Below are 12448 nucleotides of genomic sequence, written 5' to 3' on the forward strand. Positions count from 1 at the left end.
ATATATTTTTAATTTAAAATTTTGGATAATAAGTATATTAAAACTGTTAACTATAAAAGATATTTTACTAAAAGAGTTTTTAGTGTTGTAGTAAGAACATAATGATATAAATATGTTGTTTTAGATTTTAAATAGACATCCCCCTTTTGGAACTCAGATAAAAGAAACAGTGATGTATCTACCAAAATATGAACTTGAAGTGGAACAGGTAAATATTTTCTATTTTTCATATGTTTTGATTTTCAGGAGTAAAGCTACCCATAGCTGATTTGGAGCTGAGTATAAGTAGTAAGGTTATTTTTAACACATTTTATACCTATCCTTTTTTAAAGATTACAAGATATAGTGATACCATGGCAGAAATATTAGTGACTGTTATGTTAAGAAACTTTGAACAGCTACGAACTAAAAGAACAGCACCAAATTCTCACTATGTCACCTTGATCATAGGTGATGCAGATAATCAACTGGTTTTTAAGCACAAAATTATGTAAGTATGAAATTTCTATTTAATTTATTTTTAAGCATGTATCATAAAAGAAAAATTCTGCTGAAGAAAAGAGTAGTAAAATAATGGTGGGGTCAATTAAATTACATTTTCCTGATTCTATAATGGAACAAAAGAAATTATCTGTTAAAGGAGGTATTAATATTAGGTCTGTTTTAGATTATTTATGACCACAATAAACTATGGAAAATTCTGAAAGAGATGGGAATACCAGACCACCTGACCTGCCTCTTGAGAAACCTATATGCAGGTCAGGAGGCAACAGGTAGAACTGGACATGGAACAACAGACTGGTTCCAAATAGGAAAAGGAGTACGTCAAGGCTGTATATTGTCACCCTGCTTATTTAACTTCTATGCAGAGTACCCCATGAGAAATGCTGGACTGGAAGAATCACAAGCTGGAATCAAAATTGCCAGGAGAAATATCAATAACCTCAGATATGCAGATGACACCACCCTTATGGCAGAAAGTGAAGAGGAACTCAAAAGCCTCTTGATTAAAGTGAGAAAGGAGAGTGAAAAAGTTGGCTTAAAGCTCAACATTCAGAAAACGAAGATCATGGCATCCGGTTCCATCACTTCATGGGAAATAGATGGGGAAACAGTGAAAACAGTGGCAGACTTTATTTTTTTGGGCACCAAAATCACTGCAGATGGTGATTGCAGCCATGAAATTAAAAGATGCTTACTCCTTGGAAGGAAAGTTATGACCAATCTAGATAGCATATTGAAAAGCAGAGACATTACTTTGCCAACAAAGGTCCATCTAGTCAAGGGTATGGTTTTTCCAGTGGTCATGTATAGATGTGAGAGTTGGACTGTGAAGAAGGCTGAGCGCCGAAGAATTGATGCTTTTGAACTGTGGTGTTGGAGAAGACTCTTGAGAGTCCCTTGGACTGCAAGGAGATCCAACCAGTCCATTCTGAAGGAGATCAGCCCTGGGATTTCTTTGGAAGGAATGATGCTAAACCTGAAACTCCAATACTTTGGCCACCTCATGCAAAGAGTTGACTCATTGGAAAAGACTCTGATGCTGGGAGGGATTGGGGGCAGGTGGAGAAGGGGACGACAGAGGATGAGATGGCTGGATGGCATCACTGACTCGATGGACGTGAACTCTGGGAGTTGGTGACGGACAGGGAGGCCTGGCGTGCTGCGATCATGGGGTCGCAAAGAGTTGGACACGATTGAGCAACTGAACTGAACTGAACTGAATACTCAAATTAACAAAGTATAAAGTCTTTGGTTTGAAACAAGTAATAGATAACCTTTAGGAGTAGCTCTATTTCATTATTGCTGAACTTTCTTATTTTGTTGCTTTTCTCCTATAATTCATGACCTTATTACTCTTTGAGTGCAATCTTCAAAACATATTTTCTATTTCTGTATTAAAATTTAACTGCTAGAGCCACTGTAGGACCCAGGCAACCAGATCCAATAGATAAAGGAGATACCTTGCCTTATATTTTGTTCTCTAGCATATCATTCTATAATTTTTACTTTAGCCTTTTTTCTGATACTCTCATATATTGTCTCCCAGGGTGTCATAAGCAAATTCTGAGCATAATAGTTGTAGCTGCAGCTAATACTTTTTGAGCACTTAGTAAGTTCCAGGTATTAAACTGTTTAATTGTTATATAGGTAGTCTATAGCAAAAACTAGATTCGAAGCCCAGCATTCTGACTCCAGAGTATATGCTTCTAAGCATATAATATACCTGTAAGTTCAGGATGGTACTAACTGAAATGGGAATATCCTAACTGTTGCCAGTGTACTGGAAGATACTTTCCTAAAACACCCCATGCAAGGATCCTAAAGAGGGTGCAGTGACTGATAAGGATATGCTTTTCACTGATAATTGCTTTCCTGCAACTAGCCATAATACACTTAAAGAAAATATATACTTATATTAATCTTTATATTCTCTGTGACAAGTAAATCTAATGACTTAGACTATAGGAGGCTAAAATAAGTTCAATCACAGAATTGACTGCTGGTGATATGATGTTATTAGGTACAAACTATTTCATATCATTTAAAAAATACTCAAAGTTCTCACAAATCCATGTAATGTAAGTATAGCCATTTAAAAGTGGTAGTGATTTAAGGGCAAGATCATAGGTTGTCAAGAACAACTATATGTACAGGTGGGCCTGAAGTGATTGTATGCAACTTAGAACCAGCTGTTGGGTGAACATATAGTTAAGTAAATTATGGAAATAGTAGCTCCATTGAAATTCCATTTTCCCTATGCAAAGAACTTGGGGAAAGTAGTTTTCAGAAACTGACAAGTTTACTACCAGATGGGATATACCTTAGTATCAATTAGCCCTTGGCAATTAATTTATTATTTCATTTAAGATTCAAGATCACAATTTAAGTGACACATTACCTTTTTCAGGGATTCTGTTTTACTAAAAGCTGGAAATTGGGCTAAAAAGTTTGATGTGAGGAGAGCTGTTAAATCTGAAGATCTTAGCATAAATCTTATTAGTTCAGAATACGGTAAGTTCATTGAAATAATGAATACATGAGTGTAAAAAATATGATAACACTTAAAATTTTCATTTATGTAAACAGAAACATAAGTGATATTGTGTAAAAATAATTTAAGTAAAATGAATAATTTTAAAGGAAGTTTCTTTGGGGATGTAAAGATAGTGTAGACAAGGATAATAAAATTAAATTTTCATCTGTTCATTTATGGCTATTTTCTTTTTTAAGGTAAATTTCAATTATTGTAGGAGCATTGATTTTTATTTTTATGACAGATGTGTACTTTTTCACTTGTTATACTTTTTTTAACGTTTCTTTAAAACATTTTTATTTCCTGAACTTGTTAGGCTTTTTAGTTCAACGAGGTATAAAATATAAGAGGTATAAAAATAAATAAATGATCTCATGCATGAATATATATGACTTAAGCATTTGTATGCTTTTTTTTCTTTTTCCAGTTGGACTTGATATACAGCGGAAATTTACAGTCTTTTACTTAGGACCCAAGAGATTTGGAAATCAAATAATTATACAAAAAAAATCAGAAACAGAGATTTCCCATTCTGAACATTCAGATATATCTACTGTAGCAGGGCCCAAAAAAGGTAAACAGCCGTGTTTATTCCTGTTTTGCATTAAAGCAAATATAAGGCTGGAGATGGTATCATCAGTATAGTATTGCTTCATTTAGATTGTGGATACTCTGGAATTAGATGTTTAGGCTTTCTAATAATTGCATTAATAATATATCGTAAGAATTCTTCTAGTTAGTATTTGTCAAATTGGGGTGATTTTTTATTTCTCCATCAGTTTTGAATGAGATCCTAGCTGGATACAGTAATCTTAGTTGTAGGTTTTTCCTTTTCAGTTCTTTAAATATATCCTGCCATTCCCTTCTGGCCTGCAGAGTTGCTATTGAAAGATCAGCTGTTAAATGTATGGGGTTTCCCTTGTATGTCACTTGTTGCTTTCCCCTTGCTGCTTTTACTATTCTATCTTTGTTTGGTTGGTATGTGTCTTGGCATGTTTCTCCTTGGGTTTATCCTATATAGGACTTTTTACCCCTCTTGGACTTGATTGATTATTTTCTTTTCCATGTTGGGGAAATTTTCAACTATAATCTCTTCAAAATTTTTCTCATACCCTTTCTTTTTCTCTTCTTCTTCTGGGACACCTATAATTTGAATATTGGTGTGTTTGATATTGTCCCAGAAGTCTCTGAGACTATCCTCAGTTCTTTTCATTCTTTTTGCTTTATTCTGCTCTTCAGAAGTTATTTCCATCATTTTATCTTCCAGCTCACTGATTCATTCTTCTGCTTCAGGTATTCTGCTATTGATTCCTTCTAGAGTATTTAATTTCAGTAATTGTAGTATTTGTCTCTGTATGTTTATTCTTTAATTCTTCTATGTCTTTGTTAATTGATTCTTGCATTTTCTCCATTCTGTTTTTGAGGGTTTTGATCATCTTTACTATCATTATTCTGAATTCTTTTTCAGGTAATTTTTGTATTTCCTTTTCATTTATTTGGACTTCTGTGTTTCTAGTTTGTTCCTTCATTTGTGTAGTATTTCTCTGACTTTTCAATATTTTTTAAAAACTTATCATGTTTGAGGTCTCCTTTTCCCAGGCCAAAAGGTTGAATTTTTTTTCCTTTTGGTTTCTGCCCTCCTAAGGTTGATCAAGTGGTTTGTGTAAGCTTTGTATATGGTGAGATTTGTGCTGAGTTTTTTTTGTTGTTGTTTTTCCTCTGATGGGCAAGGCTGAGTAAGGTGGTAATCCTGTCTGCTGATGATTGGGTTTATATTTTTGTTTTGTTTGTTGTTTAGATGAGATGTCCTTCACAGGGTGGTTGAGTGATGCTGGGTCTTGTATTCAGGTGGTTTCCTTTGTGTGAGTTCTCACTATTTAATACTCCCTAGGGTTAGTTCTCTGGTAGTCTAGGGTCTTGGAGTCAGTGCTCCCACTCCAGAGTCTCAGGGCTTGATCTTGAGCTGTAGAGATAGCCTTCACCATTCATGGCCACATAGAGGCTGGCCTTCACCCCTTGGGTGGCCACCACATGCAGGTCCACAGGGATTAGATTGAAGAGGGTGTAGTCGCTGTTTTCGTCCTTGGTCTCATTGACGGTACCATCTGGGTGCATCTTCAGGAAATATCCCTGCTGGCTGAATACCGTTGTCACAATTCCTTTCAGCTGAGGTTCACTTAGGCTGCTGCTGGACCTCAGGCTCCTTCCAAAGAGACACTGCAGCATTTTGTACTCCTTCAAAGAAAGCTCAAGAACCTTCCAGGGTGATTTTTGGTGAAAAAAATTGACTATTTTTTAATATATATTTCCCCTTTTCATACCCACTCCATTCTTATGGCCATGTTAGGGAGAGAGTAAGTGATGTACAAGAATTAACAGATTTGATAAGACAAAACAGGTGACAATTTTTTTTTATGGGACATTCAAATCGAGAAGTAGAAAGAAGTATATATGTACCCATTACCCACCTTAAACAGTTATCAGCTCAGGGCTAATATAGTTTCATCTGTACCTCTGTTCATATTTCCTCTTGTATTTTTTTGAAGAAAATCAGATATTATATTATTTCCTCCATAACTGTTTTAGTATATATTTGTAAATGGTAAGGATTTAAGAAAAAATAACTGCATTACATAAAAAACTAATGATAACTAATTATTACCCAATACTGAGTTAATATTCAAATTGCTGATTACTCATAAATATCATAGATATATCATCTTGATACCATCTAGATATACCAGATTGGCTCCTGAATCCTTTTGCTATGTCCTTAGTAGTTTTGATAGCTTTCATGCTGTGTGGGATGATATGATATTCTAGGCTTACCTTTTATAATTCTAGCCTCAGACCTGTAATAAGCCTTTTCTCCAAAGATCCCTGGTTTCTTTTCATGATAAATAATTTGTGTGCTTGAGGAGCTCATTGCCATTGAGAGATTATCTCTTACTTTTTTCCATGCACAAAATTATGAAATATGTGATTTTTTGTTTTTAAAGACAAAATACATAATTTATTTATAGTTAAATGTCCAAGCTATAGTATTTATCCTTAAAGTCAATGATCTATACTCAATGATCTGTATCTCCTTTCTGCCATGCTGAGAAATTTGATTCTCAATGATTCCAAAAATGATAGAATGCCACTAATCTTCTTTATTCTACATTATACACACAACAATTAGTTGTTATTTATCAAGTTAACAGCACCAAACTGCACTTTTTTTTTGCTGCATCATAGTTTGTGGGATCAGCCATTCACTATGTTTTCCTGACAGAGAAAAAAGCAAACCCTTGCTTGTGGAATATAACATAATCCAGAATCTGCAGATATGTCTGCCATACAATAAGAAATTATGAAACCTGCAAAGAGGCAGGACCATATGACTCATAATTAACTATATAAGAAAATGAAACAGCCCTGTAGGTGATTCAAATGGTAGAGTTGGCATTTAAAGATTATAAAACAACGGGGGAAGAAATATACAAAATGAATGAAATGATGGAAATTTTCACCAGAAAATTGGAATTCCATAGAGATTTAAATGAACTTTCTAGAACTGAAAAATGTAGTATCTTGAGTGAAGAACTCATTAGGTAGGTTTAATGTTAGTTTGGATATGTTCAAACATAGGATTTATGAACGGTTAGACATATCAATAGAAAATATCCAAACAGAAGCCCCAGAGATAAGAGAACAGAAAGAACACAAAAGAGTATAATACTCAAAATGCTAACATATGCATAAAGTCTGAGTAGAGAAAGAATGGGACAAATGTAGTATTCAAAGAGACGGGCTGAGAACATTCCAAAACAGTGAAAGACATCAACCCACAGATTCAGAATTTCAGCAAACCCAGGAAGAGATAAACACACAGAAGACCACATAAGACTGAAAATGAAGAGATAAAACATGAATTAACAATATCAAGAATGAAAAGGTAATATCATTACAGATTTTATAAGCATAAAAGAATCTGCCAAGATATTATAAATAACTTTACCAATAAATTTGACATAATTTAGGTAAAAAGGAATGAATACCTTGACAAGAAATCTTACCAAAACTGACAGAATAAATAGAAAATCTGAGTAGTCTTGACACTAGTAATAAAACTGAAGAAATTTAAAAAGATATTTCCATAAAGAAATCCTGAGGTTCAGATAACTTCATTTTCATATATAGTTAAATATGAGTTATATGGTCCTGCCTCTTTGCAGGTTTCATAAGTTCTTATTGTATGGCAGACATTATATCTGCAGATTCTGGATTATATTATATTCCACCATACAAGAGATGTGGCTATGCTCCCTGGATCAGGAAGATCCCTTGGAGTAAGAAATGGCAGCTCACTAGTATTCTTGCCTGGAAAATTCCATGGACAGAGGAGCCTGGTGGGCTACAGTCCATGGGGTCACAAAGAGTCAGACATGACTGAGCACTCAGAACAGCACAGCAATGTGAAACTTACCCAAACTTTTCTAGAAAAAAATGAATATTTTCTAATGTTTTAATTTTCAAAAGCCAGCATGACTTTGATTTCAAAACTTGGCAAAGACATTAAAAGAAAGAGAAATTGTTCAAGCTATTAGCAAGTGGAATCTAGCTACATATTTAAAAACCATAATACAGTACAGTTAAGTATAGCTTATTCTACCTATGTAAGAAAGCCTTGGCATTTAAAAATGGATCAATATAATTCTTACATTAACAGGGAAATAAAACATGTGATCCTTTTTATGGATGTCAAAAAAAGGTTGACAAAAATCCAGTGTTAATTTTTTATTAAAAATATATAGCAAATGTTATATACAATATTGAAATATTTTTTAAACTTTCCTATTTAAATGGAGAATGATGAAATGGTCTTCTCTATTACTACTTCTTTTTAACATTGTGATAAAAGTCCTAGTCAGTATAACTATTTATTAAAAGAAATATAAGCAATAAGGATTGGGAAGGAAGAAGTAAACTATCATTACTTGAAAGCAACATGATTATGTACCTAGAAAATATAAAAGACTCTGTGGATACACTATTAAAATTAATATATAAATTTAGAAACATCACTGGATACAGAGTCAGTGTTAAAAATTGCACATCAAAAAAGGATAAAATGCTTAATAAATTTAACAAAATGTTAAATTTTGTTAACATTTTGTTAACAGTGCAAGATGTGAGCACTGTAAACTATAAAACACCATTGAAAAAATTAAAGATGTAAATATATGGAAAGATATATGATGTTTGTGGATTGGAAGTCTTAATATCACTAAAATGGCAATATTTCCCAAATTATTTCAAAAAATCAATGCAATCCCTGTTCAAAATTCTAGCTTCTTTTTATTTATTTATTTATTTATTTATTCTTACACGTGTTCCCAAACATGAACCCCCCTCCCATCTCCCTCCCCATAACATCTCTGTGGGTCATCCCCATGCACCAGCCCCAAGCATGCTGTATCCTGCGTCAGACATAGACTGGCGATTCAATTCTTACATGATAGTATACATGATAGAATGCCATTCTCCAAAATCATCCCACCCTCTCCCTCTCCCTCTGAGTCCAAAAGTCCGTTATACACAGCTGTGTCTTTTTTCCTGTCTTGCATACAGGGTCGTCATTGCCATCTTTCTAAATTCCATATATATGTGTTAGTATACTGTATTGGTGGTTTTCTTTCTGGCTTACTTCACTCTGTATAATCGGCTCCAGTTTCATCCATCTCACCAGAACTGACTCAAATGAATTCTTTTTAACGGCTGAGTAATACTCCCTTGTGTATATGTACCACAGCTTTCTTATCCATTCATCTGCTGATGGACATCTAGGTTGTTTCCATGTCCTGGCTATTATAAACAGTGCTGCGATGAACATTGGGGTACATGTGTCTCTTTCAATTCTGGTTTCCTCGGTGTGTATGCCCAGCAGTGGGATTGCTGGGTCATAAGGTAGTTCTATTTGCAATTTTTTAAGGAATCTCCACACTGTTCTCCATAGTGGCTGTACTAGTTTGCATTCCCACCAACCGTGTAGGAGGGTTCCCTTTTCTCCACACCCTCTCCAGCATTTATTGCTTGCAGATTTCTCGATCGCAGCCATTCTGATTGGTGTGAAGTGGTACCTCATTGTGGTTTTGATTTGCATTTCTCTGATAATGAGTGATGTTGAGCATCTTTTCATGTGTTTGTTAGCCATCCGTATGTCTAGCTTCTTTTGACAGAAATTTACAGGTTGATTCTAAAATTCATACGGAAATGTAATGGACCCAAAATAGCTAAATCAGTCTTTAAAAAGAGAACATACATGGAGACTCACAATTCCTGATTTCAAAACCTACTGTAAAACTTAATCAAGGTAGTGTATTTGTGTTACGTTGTTAGTCACTCAGTTGTGTCTGACTCTTTACGACCCCATGGACTATAGCCCTCTATGCTCCTCTGTTCTTGGGATTCTCTAGGCAACAATACTGGAGTGGGTTGCCATTTCCTTCTCAAGTCGATCATCCCAATCCAGGGATCGAGCCTGGGTCTCCCGTATTGCAGGCAGATTCTTTATCATTTGAGCCATCAGTGATTCCCAAGATAGTGTAGTACTGGTATAATAATAGACCAATAGAATATAATTGAAAGTATAGAAATAAATGTATACATCTATGGTCAATTGATTATGATCAAAGATGTCAAAATAATTCAGATGGGAAAGAATAGTGTTTCACCAAAAATGACTGGGCATCTGGATAACCAGTTGCATTAGTTTGAACCTCTACTTCATCCTATATATAAAAATTTACTCTGAATGGATCAGTGACCTAAAGATAAGAATTAAAACTGTAAAACCCTTAGAAGAACATATGCATGTATATTTTCATGACCCTGGATTAGGCAGTAGTTTATTAGATATGATACCCAAAGCTCAGGCAACCAGAGGGGGGAAAAAAGCAGATGGATTGGACTTTATCAAGATTGAAAACTTTTGTGCTTCAAATAAAACTATCAAGAAAGTAAAGAAAAAGTATGTGGAAAACAATCCATAGAATGAGAAAATATTTGCAAGTCATATATCTGATAAAATAATAGTATCTAGTATATATAAAGAAATCTTACAGCTCAACAAATAAAAAGACAACCCAGTTAAAACTGATCAAAGAATTTAAGTAGATATTTTTCAAAGAGCTACAAATGGCCAATATACAACATGAAAAGATGTCCAACATCATTAATCAATACAGAAATTCAAATCAAAACCAGGGTGTTACCACCCAGTAGGATGGCTTTAATAAAAAAGATGGGCAATGACAAATGTTGGCAAAGATGCAGAGAAATTGAAACTCTCACACTTTTGGTAGTGGGGATATGAAATTGTGCAGCTGCTTTGGAAAACATTTTGTCAGTCACTCAAAAAGTTAAACATAGAATTACCATGTGATCCAGGAATTCCTCCTTTAGGTATATGTCCAAATGAATTAAAAAATACTCATAAAAATGTATATGTGAATGTTTATGGTAGCATTATTCCTAACAGCCAAAAAGTAGCAACAATCCAAGTATCTATCAACTAACAGATAAGAAAACTGTGGCATATTCATTTAGTGGAATGTTACTCAGCCATAGAGAAGAATAAACTACTAATATATGCTACAACATAGATAAACCTTGAAAACATGCTAATTAGAGAAGCCAGTCACAAAAGATGGAGAAGGCAATGGCAACCCACTCCAGTACTCTTGCCTGGAAAATCCCATGGACAGAGGAGCCTGGTAGGCTGCAGTCCATGGGGTCACAAAGAGTCGGACACAACTGAAGCAACTTAGCAGCAGTAGCAGCAGCAGTCACAAAAGATCAGATATTGTATGATTCCATTTATGTGAATGTCTATAATAGACATATACATAATGACAGAAAGTAGATTAGTGATTCCAGGAGAAAGGGGCTAGTAGGTTGTTTGTCTTGTTTATACTATATTCTCCTTGGACCTTCGTTCTGGCCACTATTTTTCTGACAGCAAAATTATCAGTAGCTAGCGTAATCTTCTTTTATTCAGGCCAAAGTCCAAATTCCTAGAAGGAAAGAGATACTTCTATTTAAGAAAAACAATTTAGAATTAGGATTGCACTATAAAATCAAGGCTATCAGTAGTACAGATAGCCTTCTGTTCTTTACCATGTACAGAAATTATCAAAGATAGCTGGACCATGTAAGAGAAGACTAAAGCAAAGGTACAGAAAGAAGCAAAGGTGAGAACACTAGAGTTGAAGTTCTACTGACTTTCCATTTCTTGGTTTCAGTCCCTCCTGATCCCTAGCTGCCACCCTGCTTTTGGATTCTGTAAGATAACAACAACAAAAAAGGGTGTGCTTTTCATTATAAGATTGGAAGGCAAAAGTAGGAAGTCAAGAGATACCAAGAGTCAGAGTTACAGGAAAGTTTAGCCTTGGAGTGTAAAATGAAGCAGGCTAACAGAGTTTTGCCAAGAGAATGCACTGGTCATAGCAAACTCCCTCTTCTAGCAACACAAGAGATGACTCTACACATGGACATCAACAGACGGTTGATACTGAAATCAGACTGATTGTATTCTTTGCAGTCAAAGATAGAAAAGCTCTATATAGTCAACAAAAACAATACCTGGAGCTGACTATAGCTCAGCTCACGAGCTGCTTATTGCAAAATTAAGACTTAAATTGAAGAAAGTAGGGAAAACCACTAGGCCATTCAGCTATGATCTAAACAAATCCCTTATGATTATACAATGAAAGTGACAAATAGATTTAAAGGAGTAAATCTGGTAGACAGAGTGCCTGAAGAACCAGATTACGAGCAGAGGTTCATAAAATTGTATGGGAAGTGGTGACCAGAACCATCCCCAAGAAAAAGAAATGCAAGAAGGCCAGGTGGTCTGAGGCAAGAAGGCAAGGTCTGAGGAGGCCTTACAAATAGCTGAGAAAAGAAGTGAAAGGAAAAGATATATCCTACTGAAGGCAAAGTTCCAGAAAATAGCAAGGAGAGATAAGAAAGCCTTAAGTGAACAATGCAAAGAAATAAATAGAGGAAAGCAATAGAATGGGAAAGACTAAAGATCTCTTCAAGAAAATGGCGATACCAAGGGGAAATCTCATGCCAACATGAGCACAATAGAGGACAGAAATGGAAAGGACCTAACAGAAGCAGAAGAGATTAAGAATAGGTGGCAAGAATACAGAGAAGAACTATACAAAAAAGGCCTTAATGATCCAGATAACCATGATGGTATGGTCCCTCAACTAGAGCCAGACATCCTGGAGTGTAAAGTCAAGTGGGCCTTAGGATGCATTACTACAAACAAAGATAGTGGAGATGATGGAAAACCAGCTGAGCTGTTTCAAATCCTAAAAGATGATGCTGTTAAAGTACTGCAGTCAATATGCCAGC

General features: G+C 35.1%; 1 protein-coding gene across 1 annotated transcript in view; it reads left to right on the plus strand.

The window, feature by feature from the left end:
- The window catches only part of HFM1 (helicase for meiosis 1), a 113794-nt gene that overhangs the window by 71431 nt on the left and 29915 nt on the right, over positions 1–12448 (plus strand). Inside the window, exons 26-29 of the mRNA XM_068966228.1 lie at positions 125–208; positions 333–490; positions 2912–3015; positions 3465–3611. Coding sequence (XP_068822329.1) covers positions 125–208; positions 333–490; positions 2912–3015; positions 3465–3611 — 493 coding nt within the window. The remainder of the gene's footprint in view (positions 1–124; positions 209–332; positions 491–2911; positions 3016–3464; positions 3612–12448) is intronic.

Source organism: Capricornis sumatraensis, chromosome 2 (genome assembly GCF_032405125.1).
Source record: "Capricornis sumatraensis isolate serow.1 chromosome 2, serow.2, whole genome shotgun sequence".
Classification (NCBI taxonomy): Eukaryota; Metazoa; Chordata; class Mammalia; order Artiodactyla; family Bovidae; genus Capricornis; species Capricornis sumatraensis.